Source organism: Bolinopsis microptera, chromosome 2 (genome assembly GCF_026151205.1).
Source record: "Bolinopsis microptera isolate Bmic1 chromosome 2, MBARI_Bmic_1.0, whole genome shotgun sequence".
Classification (NCBI taxonomy): Eukaryota; Metazoa; Ctenophora; class Tentaculata; order Lobata; family Bolinopsidae; genus Bolinopsis; species Bolinopsis microptera.
Window position 1 is genome coordinate 4,106,410 of NC_087073.1, and position 21,657 is coordinate 4,128,066.

Consider the following 21,657-nt stretch of genomic DNA (forward strand, 5'->3'; position numbering starts at 1 on the left):
CTTTGATTAATCTAGAATATTGCCAACTTTATGTGGTCAGTAAAACTCGATTCTGATCATTAATCAGCGAAATAAAAACATGAACTAAAAATTAAGAGCTTAGTTGGTCATACGTATACTAACATCCACAAATACTTACTATATCGGTTACCCAAATCATCATTTTACGTAGTCGGTTATGTAGCATGTTCTTGAAAAATAAATGTATTAACATCAACTCTAAATAAATATTTTGAATCCCGTTGAGAATATAACTAAAAAGTCTAGGGGGTCCAAGGTGAAATTTTGAATAGTTAAATATTAAATCCCTAAAACAGACCGATTGAGCTAAAACTTAAAAGGTACAACAAAAGACATCTGAAACTAACTTAAATGTTATTAAACTAACTTCAATATAATTAATAATCAAATAACGTTATGAATAGATAAAATATGATTATCAGAAACTGTCAGCAAAAACTATTGTTAATGTTAAGATGAAATTTAAGGGAATTTAAAAGTTAAATACAGCTAACTGGTTGCAATTTTTTATGAATAAACGAGAGTTATATCAGTCCTGTGGAGACAGAAAATTTAAACCCATTTAACACCTAAATTAAATCTTTCAGAGTTTCTCAACCTTGACAGTTTTACCAAACCTATCGTTCAGGACTAGTCCCGCAAAGACAACAGCAGTACCTATCCACTGACGGGTGGCCAGTGCATTACCAAACAAAACGACAGATCCCAGGATTGTGAAGAACTTCCGGGTAGTGGTCATGATGGAGCACATCAGGGGCCCGAACTCAGACACGGTGATGAAGATGAAGTTTTGACCGAGAGCACTGGCAAATCCGAAAGTGATGATTTCGGGAACGACTTCGGGGTGTTTTGTGCAGAATGTGAGGGCTTCCCAGATCTCTCCAGTGGCCAACAGAGATATCGTCATGACAACCTGAAATATATTGTCATAACTTCATAATTGATTATACAATATACATCTCTCTTATTTGTAAACTTAAATAGCCACGGGAAGTTAATTTGTGGACACGTGACAGCAATTAATCAACCTATGTTCAGAGATAACACTCACAGCTAGGATTTATATAAAGTTTGAAATATCTTACCAATGCTGACAGGTTCATCATTAACATCATGTAGTGAGCTTTCATTCCGTGTCCTCTCATTTTCTCTTGAGCCACACCAGTTAGACCGTCTGTAAGTGAATATTAATTAGTGGAAATTCGTGAGTACGACATGGAAAAATAGCCATGCAAGGAGCAGGCTATATTGTCAGCGATGAGAAGTCTGTACTGCTTGGCCAAGTATTTTATGGTCAAAGTATTTAAAATTTTAATCAAATCAGTTTAATTATAAGTATAACGACGGCAATCTGTGCAGATTATACTGATTTGATCAAAATGTTAAGTCAATCACATAAATCAAAAAGCTAACTGATACGATAAGAAGTTAGTTATATTTGTCGTGTACCCACCAAGTGTCAAGGATGTGAGAAGTAACATTTCACCAGAACCAACCGTAAATCCAGAACCGTCAGATTTACCGTCTTTATACATGAACAGAGCAACTCCAACTACTATCAACATCACCGACAGGTACTTGACAATATTATACCTTTTTCCTGAGGTAATTTGAAAATAAACCAAAGTTATCGTCACTTAACATTAATGTTATGTCATTTTCAATTAACTCACAATTCTGATACAAGGAGCTTCTCCTGTTCATATTTTACATCATAAAACCAGACATCTGCTTTGTTTAAACGTACCAGCTAATATCACTCCAAGCAGCATCACGGGAATGGGTTTACAACTCTTTCCCAACACTTGAGTCGGATAGTTGACCCATTTAAGGGAGGCATTGGAAGCCAACATGGCTCCAACGTAAGTAACTCCGCAGATAAAACTCAGGTATGCTGGTGTCTTGTCCGGAGGCGAGTCTGTCACCAGAAGTATTCCTGTAATTAAATATGAATTTATAGACACAATGAAATGAAGTGTTAATGATCTAGTAGGAACAAATTTAAGACCATTTTTTAGTTAGATGATCACTTTTTGGCTTCTGAAATAATGGCCAATTATAATAGTCACATGTTATTTTAGACATGATTAAGTAGTACCACACCTTTGGCGAACATAGCATTGATGATGCACTGGCAAAACACAAGAAACATGGTGTAGAAATATCTCTCATTTTCAGCCCCATATGTCCCTCTTGTTATTTTCTCTTGGACTATGCCGTAGTAGAAGTAGCAACAGAATATTCCTGAAAAGTAAGTTTTAAACTGAACTATCTAATTTCAGGGAATTTTTGTTATGAAGTAATGTCATCTGTTTGAGTAAGCCATTAAAGCGCTCAATTGGTTAGATAGATGGAATCTTAACATGGACACAGATACTGATTTACTGAACATATTTTAACATAAGTAATGGTCGATTGAATTAAATATATCACCATCTTACCTATAAAACATAGTAGTAACTTGGCATTGTGTCCCAATTTCATGATATAAAACTCTAAATCTGAGAGAATGGTGTTATCAGAACAACAGTTAACTTTATAATATTACAAGTATTATAACTTGGTTTATGTAGCTTAACCCAAAACACCACCTCTATATCTTAAATAAGAGTAATGCTAAAAACTGGTAATTATATAAACAACTTCATTTAAGATTTATATAATGGTGAAAACAAATAATGATAAATTTAAGTAATGAATGACTATAATTTGAGATAACAGCGTTTACTATGTGACTTAATTTTCATGCAATCTCAAATCACAACTGTTTGACTGGACACAAATCAAAGTAATCTTAAATAGCTCCTGGGAAGCAATCTTGTAGTAGTACTTGTGCAAAGATTGTCGATTTTGTGAGGTCAAGTACAGTGTCAACAACATCTTTTATATATACTACAGAGGAAAAGAAAACAGACAAAGCACATTGCAGGGTTACCACACGCCGAAAAAAGGAGTTCCTGTTAGGTACAAGCGACTCCAAAATCAAGCTATTAGGGGTCGTTCACATAATACGTAATCAGTTTTTGGACAATTTTTAACCCCCCTTCCCCTCCGTAATCAGTTTTACACAAAGCTATTGTGTCAAAATTACACTATCGTTATCATTTGGAAACCTTCCTCCCCTCGGCTGATTACGTAATATGTGAGCGACCCCTGAGTACCAGGTACTATACTATGAAACATATAACAACCGTTGTGTGAATATTTTCATAAAAATTGTACGATCGATAGCGCTCGATTTAAAAATTTTTGGCAAAATACGCGATGGTCCATTGTGTAACATATTCAATGCTTGTTATCAATGCTTATAAACGACAATAAAGTGTTTCCTAATTGCACATGAATGTGCGCAGCGTACGAGGCGACAACGTCCTTGACGGGTGATACTGGTAAAATATTTGTTCCAAGACCGTCGACGAGTCCGCCACGCGTTTTTGTAGGTTATAAACCTACAAAAATTGCAATGCATACAGTTTGGGATTTGCAAATTATACTCGTCTAAATTTCTTCGAAGTAGCGCACGCTGCTTCCTTTTGATCTCCACCAGAAAACAATGTCATGGTCCCTGGCTCTAGTAAATTTTCCGACCTTTCTTCCCCCATCTCAATTATCAAGAGCCGTATCAAAAAGCTCTTACTTGAAACCCAGCAATTGACAACACCTGGGCGTGAAATTGAGTGGCTCCCCCTAAATAGCTGGGGCATTGAACCAGCTTAGTCAATCAGCATCCCATCCCTTGCATACAACTAATTACAAAAGCGCTAATTATACCTGTTTCAAAAGCATCCTGTCTGGAAGTTCCCTGACTGCCGTGTGAATCTTTGGATCTATTTTTGGATCTATTTTTATATTGATATGATTTTTATATACCTATATATTCCTCGCATAATTTCCATGTCCGCCTGAACAAACCTGGCACCATCAAATCCTACTCTAGAAACCCCAGAACTCATCAAGCCTAGTCTGAATTCAAAACTAGTTGACCAGCTACGTACAGTTTCCTGGACAACTGGAACCTTTTGGGCCATGCACAAGCCAATAGCATGTATGGTCCTGCAGTGGGGTCTCCTTGTCCTTGGATCTGTGTTTTGATCCGTCTTTTCTTAAAATTTTCCATTTGTGTCACTTAGAATCACCTTTTAAAATGTTAATCGACACCACTGGTCCTAGTTAAATTTAGCCATGGCACGACTACTCGAACGTAACAGTTAAATAGGTGTGACATACTATTATATTCTTATAATTATATCATATGAATCGATTGCACTGCTAATAAATAAAATACTTTGTTTTACTAAAAATACTTTGTTTTACTAAAGAGGCAAGCGGCTGGGTCTGCATTTCATTAACAATTGAAAAGTTTGGGATTGTGCTTTGACATTACCTAGCTTGATAGTTCCTTGTTTGCTCCTCTCACGTATTTTTCTTCCTGTTACGCGACGTTCATGAAGCTTGAAAAAAGCGCCGTGCAAAGCGCTAGTGACTGGCGTGCCATGTAAAAATAAGTAAAACTAAAAAGAAAATCACGAAAAACACTTTTATTCGAGGTAGACCGTGCATTTTGATTTTATATTAAATTATTATATTCGCACTTGTTTTTCGAACGGCTTAATGAAGAGATATGGGACTGAATTTTTGGTATAGTGTTGGAGGACTTCGCCGCTTCGACGCGCCGCGCGAACTAGCATTCTTGCTTCGCATCTTCGATGCGCGTCATCGTCGTCGTCGTCGTCGTCGTCGATCGTTGCTCTGCTTCGCAGAGCAACGATCTGGACGGATTGACATTGTCAATCAAGGTATAGCGCGCAAAACTTAAACATTGTATAACTTTATCATTTCATTACCCAGCGTGATTTACCGCGCCAGAATAATGAAATGGCGCCGCGCTATATCCGTAAACTTGCAGTCATTTATATCTTATATTTTATATTTTGTATCTCTTACTACGTAACGCGAAAATAAGTTGTATCACACTCCCGGTTTTGGACCCCAATGTTAACCTTGCAGCAACTGTGCCAGCCCAATATACTCTAGAAGTATGATCACACCTATTTTAATGAACAAGAGATCCATAATTAATATAATCAGATACTCATCAACAGCAGCAGTTTCCGTCCGTGTGATGTGTTGTCCTTCTCCTTTCTGTGTCCCCGTCGTTTTGTTTTGTGAAATGTATTGTAGTAGTGTTTTAATATTTAAATCGAACGTAACTCAATAGTTAATAATAACAAACACAAATACTATTTTAAATAATTGATTAATATCGATATATACCAACAACCAAACATTAATTATTCTTTAATAACCTTTTATATATGTGTTAAACGATCGATGGCATATCTAAAATTCGATAATGAACTTCATATTATTAGTGCCGCGTGCTGATAAATATTTTGGGAATCAATCCACCCAATCGTGGCGATAACATACTTTTGTGCTTGGCCGGTTTTAGGTTTGAGTTTGTGCTCCAAAAGTGGTAAATCGGGTGCTAGTAAAGCTCTTGCAGGCAACTGGCTCCTTTTGCCAAATAATAAAACAAAAGTTAATAAAACAAAAGTTAAATTTATTACCAATTATTCAATCAATACATATCATAAATTCTAATATTGGAAACACAATGCAGAATGGATGTCTTAAACTATAATTTTGTTGTCACTAATAATCTATTTACTTTCAAAGTTGAAATTTAGTTAAGTATGAAATGCCACCACATCATAGTTAGGGTAAAATATAATTCTTAAAAATTTTAAAATTGAGAAGATTGCTCTATGACTTAAAATTTAAAATTTAGCAAAAGATATCTAATTTTTAAATAGTTGGTTACAGTTTATGACAGTACTGGCATGATCAATTTTATTGTGGCTGGTAAAAGGACCCAGTTGCCTGTAAGGGCTTTACCGAACCCCTGGGGACCACAATGTGATGGGATCAGGCCAGATGTTTCTATGTAGAGCAATTTATTTATTTCGGAGCTATGGTTACGTGGTATAGCTGGTGGTCATGTTTAAAGGTCAGTTTATCTTTGTGTGCTAATTATCCATCCAGATGCTTAGTGATGTGAGTAAATCATGCCCTTCTACAATATATCACGTTTAACTATAAATTTGTTTTTACCACAGAAACTGTGGCACTAAGGTCAAGAATTTAAAAATTTGTACTCTCATTGACTCATTGATAGTTAAAGCGTTTTTTTCCCCAGCACTACTACACAACAAAAACCTGTCGGCCCACCGAGGAAACACAGTCGCAGAACAAGGAACCCAATTGTGCTCCTCTATTCTGCGATCGTGTGTATTTACTATAAACTAGCTAAATGCAGTTAGTAAAATTTTCTGGAATCATTAAAGTCGTTTGATTAGTTTATGTGTCAAAGTAATGTCCATGATAATCATATATTTGGATCCCCGGTGGGCAAACACTCGACCCAAAGGCTAAGGCAAACCTTTCAGTGTTTCACCATACGAAGTAAGGAGATTTGAACACATACTCAGCCTACAACTCCACCCATGGGACGAGACGTCGTGAGCCTCAAAATATATAGCATATACCCAGTCAGCAAACACTATACACAACATACATACGATAACAAACAATGTATAATGCCATTACTTCATTTAAAAGAAAATATATCTGCTATCTAATTTTTAAAAAAATTGAAGAATAAACCTGAAGAGAGGAGAAGGAGAGAGGGGTTTGGGAGAGGTAGAGTAGGAAAACAACAGGATCCTGTGCCGCAGGATTTTAAAATTTGTTGTATGATGATTCGTTTTTTGTCGTCTCTTAGATTAATATAGGTCTGATACCCTTGTCATGGTTTTTTGCAATAACACCGTGGTTTACTCATATGATTATGTTTACTAAATCAACCTATTTCAATGATAATTCATTTGCATCAAAGTTGTAACTGCACCAAAGCTGTCGGTCATATTTAGATTGTAGTTCTAACAAAGATTTCTTAAGATTATTCTTGAATATACTGATGGGAGTGGAGAAGTCTATTTCACTTGTTGACTTACGGCAGTGATTCCAAATACTAGTTGATTGATAGATGAATAGTGAGGATGGAGTGGGTGGGATGAAGTAGTTGTCTCGTCTTGGTGACCTGTTGAATAAAGAGAACATTGAGACTGGTGATTGGAACTTATTAATTTTAAACATTTCCAGTAAACAGTGCAACTTATGAAGATTGTGGACAGTCAGGAAGTTATACTCGTTACAGATTGGTTTACTGTGTTCTAGTTCAAAGAAATCTTTGCCTAACATCTGCTTGATAACTTTACCGGTCTTATCCCTAGTGATAGGCCTTACTCTGGCACATGTTTTGAACTTATTGAAGTATGCATCATTATCACCAAAGAGAATTCTTATGCATTTCTTTTGTGTTTTAAATATGGCTTCTAGTTTATTATTTGATACACCTCCCCAAACAGATATTCCATAACATAGGTGTGATTCAAAAAGGGTGTGGTACAGGTCCTTATATAGTTTTTTAGGTACACAGCGTCTAATTCCACATAGTCTACCTATCTCACATTTCAATTTACGGTTTAACGCTCTTAAGTGAGCATCCCAGTTCAGTTTTTGGTCAATAATGACTCCAAGAAACTTAGTTTCCTCCACCTTTTTAATTACTATATTATTTAGTGTCAGTTCTAATTCATTGGTGTTTGAATCTGGTTCATTTCTACAGTTCGGCTTAAAGTGGATATAACAACATTTCTTTATGTTGATATGCAGCAAGTTACTCTTCATATACTGATGAACAAGTTTAAGAATTTTATTAGCTTTGCAGTAAAGTGTTTTTATACATTTATCTACAACAAATATGTTGGTGTCATCGGCAAAAAGTATAAACTTACCTAGGTCTGATACTCTGTATATTTCATTGATGTAGATAATGAAAAGCAAGGGACCTAATACTGACCCCTGAGGAACACCAAATATTACAGACAGTTTTTCGGATTCTTCTCCAAGTACTGAAACATATTGCTGTCTATTAGAAAGGTAACTGGCTATCAATTTATTTGCAGTCCCCCGAATTCCATAATCATTCAGTTTTTTAAGCAGTTTATCATGACAGATTGTGTCAAAAGCTTTACTTAAATCAATGAAGATGCCTAGTACGTGATTTTTATCTCTTAAAGATTTTTCAATGTAGTCGACAGAGAAGTTGAGTGCATGGCTTGTCGAGTGATTTTTTCTAAAGCCATATTGATTTTCATATAATAATCCTTGCGACTGAAAGAAACTGTAAAGCCTGGAGAATATGATTTTTTCAAGTATTTTACCGAATATTGCTAAGGTTGAGATAGGCCTGTAATTTTCAAGAAGCTCAGCATTTTCTTTCTTATATATTGGACTTATTTTACCTACTTTTAGGTCGTCTGGAAAAAGTCCCTGTTGCATACATTCGTTGTACAATACCGATAGTAGTGGGCTAATTTTGCCTGATACTGCCTTTACTATATGTACTGGTATGTCGCTAGCCTTGCCATTCTTAAGTTCCGATATGATCTTAGCCACCTCCTCAGGTGAGCAGTCATGTAGATATATATTAGCTGTATTCGATTTAGGTAAGAAGTCACAGAAACTTGGAAGCTGATTTATTTGTATCTCTCCTAGTTCTGTGTAGGCTGCATTAAGGTTAGATGCTAGGGATACAAAATACTTATTGAATTCATTAGCTATAACTCTGCGATCAGTTATCTTTTCATTGTCTATGGTAAATATAGGTCTGATATCACGTTTCTGTTTGCCACGAATTTTATTTATCAGTTCCCAGGTTTTCTTGGAATTTCCCTGAGTTTCAAGAAACTTGTCAGAATAATATTCAGATACAGCTTTTTTACGAACCTTTTTTAGAGCCTTTCTATATTCTTTGTAGTCATCATAACGGTTTCTTTTATTACAGCAGATAGAACACAGGCATGTGCCCCCTTTTGTGTCAGTTTCGCCTTGTTTACACTTAACTTTCCTGACTTTCGCCCAGTCATCATACAGCCCATGGCAGTGGTTTACTGAGGCTATAATCCCGCCAGTAATCCATGGGTTGTTCTGGATAGTGCGCTTAGTGGTTTTGGGTACAGCTAGTTTGCAGGTTTCGTCAATGCTGTTTTTAAAGATATCATGAAAGTTAGTAAAATCTATAATTGGTTCATTGTCTAGTTTGTTACCCAAGACTTCAGCAAATTTATCAGTGTTTGATTTACAATAGTCATAATATTGAGTGTGCTTGTGAATATTTTTGGTCTTGCTAATTTCCCAGTCAAATATTGTAAATATAGGGAGGTGATGAGATATGTGATCAGTTATGACTCCAGAGGCAGTAACAGAGTCTAGGTCATTTGTAATGATGTTGTCGATGCACGAGGCATTACATCCAGGCTTTTCATGAGTTGCTAATGATATCAATGGAAAGAAGCCTCTACTAAATAGGACATCTTCATACTGTGCAATAATGCTACTGTGGTTACTATGGAGATTAATGTTAAAATCACCTGCAATGTGTGTATGTTTTGGTGCTTTATCAAGTATTGACGACAGTTCTTGGAGAGCTTGCTCAGCATTGCCACTTGGAGGGCGGTATATTACTCCTATAGAAGTAGAATTTCCTAGACTACCTATAGTTACAAAGAGGGTTTCTAGATTTTCTGTTACTTGTGAAAGGTTGTTATTTTTGACAGCATTGAAGGAGTTCAGGACATATAGAGCTACTCCTGAGCCTTTTACTTTCGAGTCGAAGGTATCTTGATAGAAGCTCTCATAGCCTGTGAGTTCGTACAAGTTTTTCATTTCAGGGCCTACATTCGTTTCAGCAAGACCAATTACAGAGAATTTGTTAGTAAACCTAGCTATTTCAATTGCCAGCGAGTCAAAGTTTGATTTGTTGCCATCAAGATTTTGAAATATTAGTGAGTTTTGCACTTGTAATTCGTTAGCAAAGGTGCGGTTTATGTCTTTTACAGAATATGAGTCACAGCTTTCAAGTACCTCAGAGATTTTACGTATTACATCATCTGCATCAGTGTTGTCATCATTGTCATCATTCAGAAGCTTAAATGGGTTATAACGGTTTACTGCTAGGTGGATACAATTATTGCAGTACAAGTCAACTTTTTTATTTTGTTTGTCACTGGTGTTAAAACATCTAGAGTGAATGGGACAATTACAGTGGTAGCATTCAATTATAGATTGACCTAAGTAAATACTTTTTAAACAGTGGGCACAGACCTCTTTTTTAAGAACATTCATGTTGGAGGCTGATAGCCTTCAACATGAGGCTGTCCTCCGGCGGCATGAGAATAAAGTGTTGAACCTACCTTACCGTCCCTCCTCCCCCTCTTCCTCCTATCAGTCCCTCCATGCATCCTAACAAGGACAGTATTACGGATTAAAGTAGCAAGTTTGGCCACTCCCTTCCAATTGAGGTGCAGGTAATCCGTTCGGCCATATCTGTCAAACTCCCTGGACAAGGTTAGGCAAAGTAAGCCAGTGTTATTGTCAAGGAAGTCATCAAAGCCATCAACGAACTGGACACCAAAGTTTTTGGGGAGTAGCTCACGACGAATAAGTTCTATAAAGTAAAGAACTTTCCTATTTAAATCAGCATTTCGAGTTGGTAAAAGAGGACAAAGAAATACTTGGGCAGTTGGATTGGCCTCTTGAATTTGCTCAATCTTGAATTCTAGATGACTAAATATAGCAAAAATTTCACGCTGAGATTTAACAGATGGTCTTCTAACATCATTTATACCACACATAATAACAATGTTCTTGTATCCACATGCAAGATATGGGTTAATGTCATCTATTGTAGGAGTCCAAACATTCCGACCAGGCAGCCACTTACCAAAGCTCCTTTTGTGATCCTCTCCAAATTTCATACCTGCTCCATTTGAATCAGAGAAGATACAAGTACTGGCACGATTCTTTCCATCTATTGATCTGAAGGTGAAACTATATCGTACTGCACCAGTGACTGACCCCTTCTGGATAGAGTGCTTGTAGTGAGCCTGACTCCTTCTGGTCATCCTGTAAACTGATCTTGGAGTACACTTGTGCGTGTGAACTGGGTTGTTCATTTCAGTGAAGAGGACTTTGCATTCACCTCCAATGGAAAGAGTCAATATGCTAGACTCTGGATGTATCACCGGTTCATTGTCTGAATGTTCAGGCAGATAACCCTCGCCTTCTTCATAGCGGTTGATCAACACGCTGTTCATTACAGGGTTTCCTTCTGCACAGAACTCCTCATTGATTTTCAGGACAAGTGTAGCAATTTTATCAGGGATCTCCACGGTTTTCTTATTCTCATCTCTGGATCCGCTATACTTGTACCTCTCTCCAAAAGAACATACTGAATGCCCATTCTCCTGACTGAACTGAAGAGATTCGCAGTATTGGAGAAGGTCTGATTCAGCATCACTGTCGATGAATTCTTCCACGGTGTCTACCACAGGTTTTTCCTCATGTTTTGATTGAAATAAATTTTCGTGCACATACAGAATGAATGGTTAATAATTTAATATATATGTAGACCAAGCTCTGTGCACGGGATGCTTCCTGGAAGAATCCAGTTCTTTTAGCGGGGCACCCTACCTAAAGCCAAATTGAGATATAATAATCATATTCCTAGAGAAATAATCAGAAATCGAATACCAATCAAATAATATGATATATATGAGTAGTAACCATATTTACTATGCAAAATGCCCCAACCACATAGTGTAAATTTATATAGAATTCAAATTCCATATCATCATTAAACCTCAATACCTAGTCAATATAATAGCCCAAGCAAAATTAAATAACTTCTTATATACCTTACTGTCATACTACAAATTAATTAAACATTTGAAATCTGTTGACCAGAGAATAAATTTCTAAGCCTAATGCAAGTGAAATAATTTAGATGCAATAATGAATGCCTAATGTGAGTATCATTTGTCAATGTCCTTGTAAAAAAGTCTGTACAAGAGATATGAGTAACTAATATAGAAGAAAAAACAGGAAGTTGTCGTCTGTTGTAAAATAAATAAAATATCTAGAATATAAATTAGAATATAAAATAACATTCAGTCAATGTGTCGTCAATAAACTGTACAATTATCAAATGTTAAAACTGGGTGATACAGTCACCAAAAAAAAATACTAAGTATGATAAGTTAATAAATTAAATGTGGTCTATAAAACTACCACTAAGTATAATAGGTCAATAAATTAAAAGTGGTTTAAAGGTGGTCTTTGATAGAAGGTGCTTATCATTTAATGCAGAACCAGATGATGGCTGATCATGAGGAATTGTCGTCTGTTGGGAAGATAGTTGGTCTAGAGACTGCTTGATTCCCTTCAGTTCAAGAGAAATATGCGGTTCCTGCCGAGTATGTTCATCAAGCTGGTCTATGATATCATGTATCAATTTCTCAGTGTCAAGCTTGGGAGCAGTAGATGAGACAAGACCTTTGGTGGAAAGATCTGTGATTTGTTTCTGAAGGTCTTTAATAGCCTTTTTGACACCACTTACATCTTCACTTAGTTCTCCTTTACAATGGTCTTCTATGTTTTTGACTCGGTTTTGATGGTCTTTCAAACCATGTTCATTGGTTAGCAGGTGTTGCATGTGAAGGTCGAGGTTTTGGATCACCTGGATCGACTCTTTCATTTTATCAACATCAATTGTTGATAGTGATTTCGTCAAGGTTTCTATGTCCTTGAGATTCTGACAGGCAGAGTGCACCTCATAATCACTATTGGACTGTTGTAGACTCAGGGTGTTCCGACATTTGTAGCAGAAGTTGTCGTATGAGATATCTTTGATGGTGGTTGGTACGGGTGCAACGTAGCAAAATGGACATAACCACTTTTCCAGCTTCATTATTGACGGCTTCGTGATACCCTTTAGTCCCAGACAATCTGCATGCCAGTTCTGTTTGCATCCTGTGCATATTAGCTTGAAGCTTCCAGCATTTGATTGGCTGCATGGGCATTTATCAACATTATGATGCTCTTTTTTAGCGGTTGGCCCTGTTCCTGTCACAGAGCCTCGTCTATTTCCGGTAGATGGTGTTTTTATACCTGTACCTGACATCGCACAGCCAAGCAACACACAGCTAATAGAGACAGCACAGCAAACAAATCAAGCAACAAATAACTCACGTCTCCCCTTTGGGGGTACTAGTACATGCTATCCCTGAACTCAAATTATTTGTTATATAGCAGCGCTGAAAGTATTAAAACTCTATTAAAATGCTTTTGGTTTAAGCGCTGACTCACATTTGGAACTGGCACGGGTATAATTGTAATATCCTACGAAGTCAGCATGTCATATTATTTCGCAAAACTCGTTTAAATATCTTGACAATATTTGTCATACGTTGTATGACCCGCCGCGCACGAAGTGCGCGGCTCCCCCTGTAGCGTCGAAGACGCTACATAGTGAAACGACCGTGGGGGTCGCAACGTGATACAAGACAATATTTACAATTTAAAGTTTATGGTTTTAGGTTTAGGCGCGGCGCACCGCTTATATGTTATAGCTCAATCATTTTATATTTTCAGCGCTGTGTTGCTACACGCTGTATAACATGTGGACCCAGCGCGGTGCCGCGCCTTAGCAGCAAAAGAGTTATTTATTTTAAAATTTATTTTTGTATCTAGCAAAAATGATGTAATGTTTTTAATATGACGTAGAATTAAACATTAAAGCTATTTCCATACAGCCTAAGTATGCTCGTTAGAAAAACTATCAACAATGAACATGCTAGCTTTCTTTATTGTTGTACTGGATGTAACAAGTTTATTATCGGATGTCTACTTATATTTATTTTGATATTATTATTCATTGTAATGGCAATAAAATTTAAATTTTGTTTTACTTAAAATTTTGTTTTACTATAGTGCCTTGACCATTGTTAATGATCAGGCCCGGCGCGCGCTACTTCGTAGCACTTGCCATCGGGCCATTTTGAGAAGAAAGCGGCGCGCGCTACTTCGAAGAAAGTAACGGATATAACTCGTCTAAATTTCTTCGAAGTAGCCCGATGGCAAGTGCTACGAAGTAGCGCGCGCCGGGCCAGATCATTAACAATTAAATGGTCAATAGCGCATCTCGCCGTGAGAAGCCTCATTGAGTGCGCGGCGCGGCACAGTAACGCAGCACGCTACAAAGTGCCGACAAAACTTTGACGAAGCCAAATGAATAAAGTGTTTAAAATCGGTCGGTGTTAAGTAGTTTGATTAATCATTTTGTGACCCAAATGTGATATAAAAATGTCTCAGTACTCTCCCTCTTTCGCTCTTTATCCCCTCATAAGATATTTGCTATATAGTTAGGTAATTTAGCAGTGGATCTCAATATTCAGAGGCGGCTATCATGGCTATGTTGTATGTGAACATCTTACCTGGGGACCTCAGGCTATTATGTTCATAAACATAGCCTGACGAATTTGAACCCTCTCAAACGCGCAAGTAAGCGCGTTTATGCGATTTTACAATCAAATAATCAGATTTTACAATCTAACTCAGTGCGCAGCTCTTGTAGTGTATACGTCACTTCTTTCCAATTGGTATTTGTAATTTGTTTTATTCTGAATATTTGTTTTATTCTGGTAGTTGAAGTGCACGTGATTTCGTGTGCGGCTGTGACTGGTTCTAAACGATCACGTGAATGCTGGTCACGTGCGCTTTAACATCCAATGAGCATCCGCGCTTTTTTCAGGGTGATGGAGGTCGTAATTCACTCAGCCCGAATATAGATTCGGCGGAATTACAGGCTGAGCGCGGCCCGGCCCATGCAGTAAGTGAACATCTGGTGCCTGGTGTTTAAAAATAGAAATAGTGATCTTAGTAATAGTGTTCGGAAATATCTTATTGCAGTATAAAGCTCTTTATTCACTCAAACGTTCGAATGAAAGCGCACGCATGATCTCTGTGAAAAATTTTTTGTAGCGTGATGCACTACTAACTGGGCTGACCCCAAGTCCCCCACCCCCTCCCCTCCCCAGTCCGTCGATTGGACTCCCAACAAAACTGCTAGCCACCTCCCAGTCAATATTGCCTATCAAGTATCAAGTATAACTATATAACGTAATATGTAATCTAAGTAAACTATAGGTAAAAATATAATATTAATCATAAGCTAAAATGTACTAATCTTTGTATTGTAAATGGGGAAAAAGAAGAAACATTGTCAGTCAGTCGAGAAAATTGTCAGTCAGGCTATATGGCAGCTTTGTAGATGTTGTGACTATGCTAGTAGTGGTCCCAGGCTTGCGACTGGAATTGCGGTGTTAAATCGATTTAATGGTACCAACGATCCACCTCCCACTTGTTGTTTGGTACTTAGCATTAATAGTGTTAGCTGTAGCCATTTATAGCAAGAATCTTAAAACTAAAGGGGATGACAAGGAAAAGAGGAAGGAAAAAGAATAACGGGACAAACAATTAATTAAAGTATTTATAGGAGCATTAGATATTGTAATTACAAGCTTCAATAATAAATCACTGACTAAAACTTCTAATTAAAATGACACTTGGTACGCTCGCCCATTTTCACTGGTCAGTCTGAACTTCGGTTTAGCACGTTGTACACTTATTCACCTAAGTTTCAGAATTTGTTCAGTTTAGCAGAGTTAGTACCCGTGTTTCAATAAATCAAAAGATATCAGGGGAGTTCTTTAATAATGTTACGGTCATCTAGAATACCGAACTTCCTGAAAACGTTATCATATTTCCTCAGACAACGTTTAATGCCTTTAATCAGTCTATCACGGCTATATCCTCTATCAATTAGAATTTTGAATATTTTGTGAAGATGGGAGGTAAAGATATCCAATCTAGTGCAAACATTACCATATCTAAGAACTTGACTTGAAAAAACGTTGTAGCCAACCTCGGTTGGGATGTTACTGTGAGGAAATGTAAGGGATACAACATGAAAATTAAAATCATCAGTGAGGGGCACTAAGAATTATATTGAAGTGTATTTGGAACAAAGCGAGTTCACACTATCAGTATCACACTGTTTTAACATCGAAAATGTAATTAGAGGGATATATATAGTTGGTCATACGTATACTAACATCCACAAATACTTACCATATCGGTTACCCAAACCATCATTTTACGTAGTCTGTTATGTAGCATGTTCTTGACAAATAAATGTATTAACATCAACTATAAATAAATATTTTGAATCCCGTCGAGAATATAACTAAAAAGTCTAGGGGGTCCAAGGTGAAATTTTGAATAGTTAAATATTAAATCCCTAAAACAGACCGATTGAGCTAAAAGGTACAACAAAAGACATCTGAAACTAACTTAAATTTTATTAAACTAACTTCAATATAATTAATAATCAAATAACGTTATGAATAGATAAAATATGATTATCAGAAACTGTCAGCAAAAACTATTGTTAATGTTAAGATGAAATTTAAGGGAATTTAAAAGTAAAATACAGCTAACTGGTTGCAATTCTTTATGAAAAAACGAGAGTTGATAAGTTCAAGACTTGTGCACGTACTAGGCCCATAGGACACCAGAAACTTGACCAAAAATTTTTCATAAAAGAGCACACCAAACCGATATTTAAGCATAATAATATTCTATCTAATTCTATACAAAATCTCTATACATACCACAGTTACCTCGAGCTCTACAAGATAATGAAATTCCGTGCTCCAATATCCCTACATGAGGGTTACACATGTTCCTCAAGGAAACCCTGTCTTCTAATCTGTCAGGCAGACCCACCTGACAATCACAACACTAGATCAACCAAAATTTTTAACATTTTAACCCCAAAGTTCAGAATGACTGACTTTACTACTAGTGTAATGTGCTTGCGAGGTAAGTTAAAACGTGCGCTATTAGCTAATCAACATAATCACGCCCTGCTTGATTGGACCGTCAAAGATTTTGACTGCACAAATGTTATTGTCCAAACATAACTGGCTGGCCACACACATCTCAATTAAAATTACGCTAGGCCACTGTTTTCCAAGTCTTGTCCTGTGAGTAAAGTATGTGTGAGAAAGTTTTAATAAAATCGTTGTATATTTATTTTTGAATTTTAAAAATCTAATTTGAGAATGAAGGTTAAAGAAATTTTTAATTAGCACTGTATAGTTTAAGATATTTATAGCTTATTATAACAATTGATACAAAGGCCATAATCTTTCACCAGCTCTCCAATATCCACCTTGAAGCTGCATTTTATATCCTAAATATAAACTAAATCATGTTTTAGTGTAGACTTTTTGTCACAACAAGACTGCAACCTATAGTAACAATTATAAACAGAACCTCTAATGTCTGCTAACAATTTTTCTTCTAGTCCTAATCTGAGCCTTGTCTCTAAAAACTTAACTGAACTAGCGTTTCGGTGTGTGCAAAAGCTTCCAGGCACGCGCATTCCTTGCCCCGTTAGTTACCTGTCCTTCATAAACCAAACTAGCAGTCAGGACAAAAAGTCATACACCAAATGGGCATTATATTTATGAATTGTTTTACATCTTTTTATTCTGTAAAAATGTGCTAAAATTAAATTTCTTGTTTCATTGAAAATTTCTTGTTTCATTGAAGTTATATCAGTCCTGTGGAGACAGAAAATTTAAACCCATTTAACACCTAAATTAAATGTTTCAGAGTTTCTCAACCTTGACAGTTTTACCAAACCTATCGTTCAGGACTAGTCCCGCAAAGACAACAGCAGTTCCTATCCACTGACGGGTGGCCAGTGCATTACCGAACAAAACGACAGATCCCAGGATTGTAAAGAACTTCCGGGTAGTGGTCATGATGGAGCACATCAGGGACCCGAACTCAGACACGGTGATGAAGATGAAGTTTTGACCGAGAGCACTGGCAAATCCGAAAGTGATGATTTCGGGAACGACTTCGGGGTGTTTTGTGCAGAATGTGAGGGCTTCCCAGATCTCTCCAGTGGCCAACAGAGATATCGTCATGACAACCTGAAATATATTGTCATAACTTCATAATTGATTATACAATATACATCTCTGTAATTTATAAACTTAAGAAGCCACGGGAAGTTAATCTATGGACACGTGACAGCAATTAATCAACCAATGTTCAGAGATAACACTCACAGCTAGGATTTATATAAAGTTTGAAATATCTTACCAACGCTGACAGGTTCATCATTAAAATCATGTAGTGAGCTTTCATTCCGTGTCCTCTCATTTTCTCTTGAGCCACACCAGTTAGACCGTCTGTAAGTGAATATTAATTAGTGGAAATCCGTGAGTACGACATGGAAACATAGCCATGCAAGGAGCAGGCTATATTGTCAGCGATGAGAAGTCTGTACTGCTTGGCCAAGTATTTTATGGTCAAAGTATTTAACATTTTAATCAAATTGGTTTAATTATAAGTATAACGACGGCAATCTGTGCAGATTATACTGATTTGATCAAAATGTTAAGTCAATCACATAAATCAAAAAGCTAACTGATACGATAAGAAGTTAGTTATATTTGTCGTGTACCCACCAAGTGTCAAGGATGTGAGAAGTAACATTTCACCAGAACCAATCGTAAATCCAGAGCCGTCAGATTTACCGTCTTTATACATGAACAGAGCAACTCCAACTACTATCAACATCACCGACAGGTACTTGACAATATTATACCTTTTTCCTGAGTTAATTTGAAAATAAACCAAAGTTATCGTCACTTAACATTAATGTCATGTTATTTTCAATTAACTCACAATTGTGATACAAGGAGCAAAGCTTCTCTTGTTCAAATTTTACACCATAAAACCAGACATCTGCTTTGTTTTAACGTACCCGCTAATATCACTCCAAGCAGCATCACGGGAATGGGTTTACAACTCTTTCCCAACACTTGAGTAGGATAGTTGACCCATTTAAGGGAGGCATTGGAAGCCAACATGGCTCCAACGTAAGTAACTCCGCAGATAAAACTCAGGTATGCTGGTGTCTTGTCCGGAGGCGAGTCTGTCACCAGAAGTATTCCTGTAATTAAATGTGTATTTACAGACACAATGAAATGAAGTGTTAATGATCTAGTTATAGTAGGAAAAAATTTAAGATCACTTTCAGTTACATGATCACTATTTGGCTTCTAAAATAATAGCCAATTATAATAGTCACATGGTATTTTAGACATGATTAAGTAGTACCATACCTTTGGCGAACATAGCATTGATGATGCACTGGCAAAACACAAGAAACATGGTGTAGAAATATCTCTCATTTTCAGCCCCATATGTTCCTCTTGTTATTTTCTCTTGGACTATGCCGTAGTAGAAGTAGCAACAGAATATTCCTGAAAAGTAAGTTTTAAACTGAACTATCTAATTTCAGGGAATTTTTGTTATGAAGTAATGTCATCTGTTTGAGTGAGCCATTAAAGCGCTCAATTGGTTAGATAGATGGAATCTTAACATGGACACAGATACTGATTTACTGAACATATTTTAACATAAGTAATGGTCGATTGAATTAAATGTATCACCATCTTACCTATAAAACATAGTAGTAACTTGGCATTGTGTCCCAATTTCATGATATAAAACTCTAAATCTGAGAGAATGGTGTTATCAGAACAACAGTTAACTTTATAATACAAGTATTATAACTTGGTTTATGAAGCTTAACCCAAAACACCACCTCTATATCTTAAATAAGAGTAATGCTAAAAACTCTTAATTATATAAACAACTTAATTTAAGATTTATATAACGGTGAAAACAAATAATGATACATTTAAGTAATGAATGACTATAATTTGAGATTACAGCGTTTACTATGTGACTTTAAAAACTCTTAATTATATTATTATTATTATTATAAAACAGGATCTTACCGACAAAAATGATTCTTAAAAATACCTTAATGCGGTAAACTGTACCCTTAAAAAAGATTTTCCCAACATCTGTTGCATGCAGCTATATCTCTAATTTCGTTCAATTCATGCAAGTTATCCATTTGCAAATTTCTACTACTTAAATCACTTCTTAAAACCGATAACAAGTTCATTCTAGGTCTCCCCAATCTATCAATGAATAAATTATCTGATTCAATTGCAAAAGAGAGAGCCGTTTGGGCTGGGGTGTTCTCCATCCTCCATAACAACTTAATTTAAGATTTATATAATGGTGAAAACAAATAATGATAAATTTAAGTAATGAATGACTATAATTTGAGATTACAGCGTTTACTATGTGACTTTATTTTCATGCAAACTCAAATCACAACTGTTTGACTGGACACAAATCAAAGTAATCTTAAATAGCTCCTGGGAAGGAGTTCTAAATAACTTATGTACATTCTAATTCTTGTCAGCTGGAGGGGGATTTGTTTAAAACATATAAGTGATACGAAAAGTTGTTTTAGCAGGAGCTTTCAAAATACATGTGTAAATCGTCTTCAGCTAGGGATGATGTTGTGAAGGGGTGACATTCTTTGACAATGACTTTGTCAGTATAAAGACCCATTAATGACTGAAGCCCGAGACTTAATTGCAAGTGTATGCTAGTATATGGTGAAGAACAGAACAGGAGGGAGCTTGTCAAAAGATTAATTAGGTGTATTTTTGGATGCTGATTAGGGTTTATGTAAAACCGTATTGTTCGGCTGCAAAACAATAAAAACCAAAGTCACGTGATAATGTTTGGGCGAGCGAAGTAGTAAAAGCTTGTGCATTTAAGTGCTCGAGAAGAATCCCAAAGATTAAATTACGTGTCAAATGGTGATGTACACAAGCGGTTGAATATTACCCTTGAAGTAAATGTGTTTGAACAAGCTACAATGGTCTGGTCGTATGACGATTGACGAGAAGATAGCATCCAATAACATGTATATTGGATCCTGAAGCTTGGAAAAAAAGATCTTGAGGCAATTTGCCTCACAAAATCGGCAATCTTTGCACAAGTAGTACTTGTGTGCAAAGATTGTCGATTTTGTGAGGTCAAGTACAGTGTCAACAACATCTCACGCCGTTGTCGGGGTGAAAGTTATCTGAACCAACTGCATGCCCCTACGATTGCGTCACCACTGGTGAGCAAGCATTTGTTTGTTGTTTAGTTGTGTTGAAAGGGAACATTATTTGATTAATTCATCCATTCGGATTTTAATAACGATGAGCTATGATATACCGTTCATCTTAGATTATTGGATCAATCTTATTATATGATTAGATTTTATAAACGAACTTGGCACACAAAAGATTATAATGCGGAGGTTGGCTGGCTCTTCTATAATAAATACGACACTTCAATTTACAGAATGCTTGCTAGAGATAAAACAAAATATTATCAGACTATACATGCAGCATGAGTAACTGGTGGATAAGCCTTCGGTAAAAACGGATCCGGAAAAGTCAATGCGGCACTCGGGTCCTTGGTATTGTCGTCGGTATATTGTCCATTATCTACGTTCTGCTTCCGTAGTTTAAACAATAGTGAGTTCTAAATATACAGCTTTAAACCGATTAAGTATGAATGAATGAAATACCTAACAATCCGCACTCTTATAATCCAAAAGTATGAGTAACTCGTAGTGATGTATGATTTCTAGAAACTTTAAATTAAATTTGGTGCTCACAGGTCCTTGTGATCATGTGATCGCTGCATAAGGTTCTGTAAATG

The 21,657-nt window shown here is 36.5% G+C and overlaps 3 protein-coding genes across 8 annotated transcripts in view; all 3 read right to left on the reverse strand.

Annotated features, from left to right (window-relative positions):
- The window catches only part of LOC134811711 (phosphatidylinositol 4-phosphate 5-kinase type-1 alpha-like), a 102,103-nt gene extending 88,867 nt beyond the window's left edge, over window positions 1-13,236 (reverse strand). For 4 of the 6 annotated variants that reach the window (XM_063818740.1, XM_063818738.1, XM_063818739.1 and 1 more), the window contains exon 1: window positions 13,216-13,230. The gene's annotated coding sequence lies outside the window, so the exon portion shown is untranslated. Of the gene's footprint in view, window positions 1-13,215 lie in introns of all 6 variants that reach the window. The other 2 variants (XM_063818742.1, XM_063818741.1) reach the window with 1 other exon arrangement.
- Window positions 27-2,518, reverse strand: LOC134826689 (solute carrier family 35 member B1-like). Its single transcript, XM_063839169.1, has 6 exons — window positions 2,463-2,518; window positions 2,125-2,265; window positions 1,769-1,957; window positions 1,475-1,621; window positions 1,107-1,195; window positions 27-934 (listed from the first exon to the last, which is right to left on the reverse strand). The coding sequence occupies exons 1-6, from the start codon at window positions 2,503-2,505 to the stop codon at window positions 605-607; spliced, it is 939 nt and encodes a 312-aa protein (XP_063695239.1). The 5' UTR covers window positions 2,506-2,518; the 3' UTR covers window positions 27-604.
- Window positions 13,237-17,615: 4,379 nt separating the features above from the next.
- LOC134811511 (solute carrier family 35 member B1-like) lies at window positions 17,616-19,596 on the reverse strand. The gene is made up of 6 exons (XM_063818359.1): window positions 19,532-19,596; window positions 19,194-19,334; window positions 18,833-19,021; window positions 18,534-18,680; window positions 18,166-18,254; window positions 17,616-17,993 (listed from the first exon to the last, which is right to left on the reverse strand). The coding sequence occupies exons 1-6, from the start codon at window positions 19,572-19,574 to the stop codon at window positions 17,664-17,666; spliced, it is 939 nt and encodes a 312-aa protein (XP_063674429.1). The 5' UTR covers window positions 19,575-19,596; the 3' UTR covers window positions 17,616-17,663.
- Window positions 19,597-21,657: the final 2,061 nt, after the last annotated feature.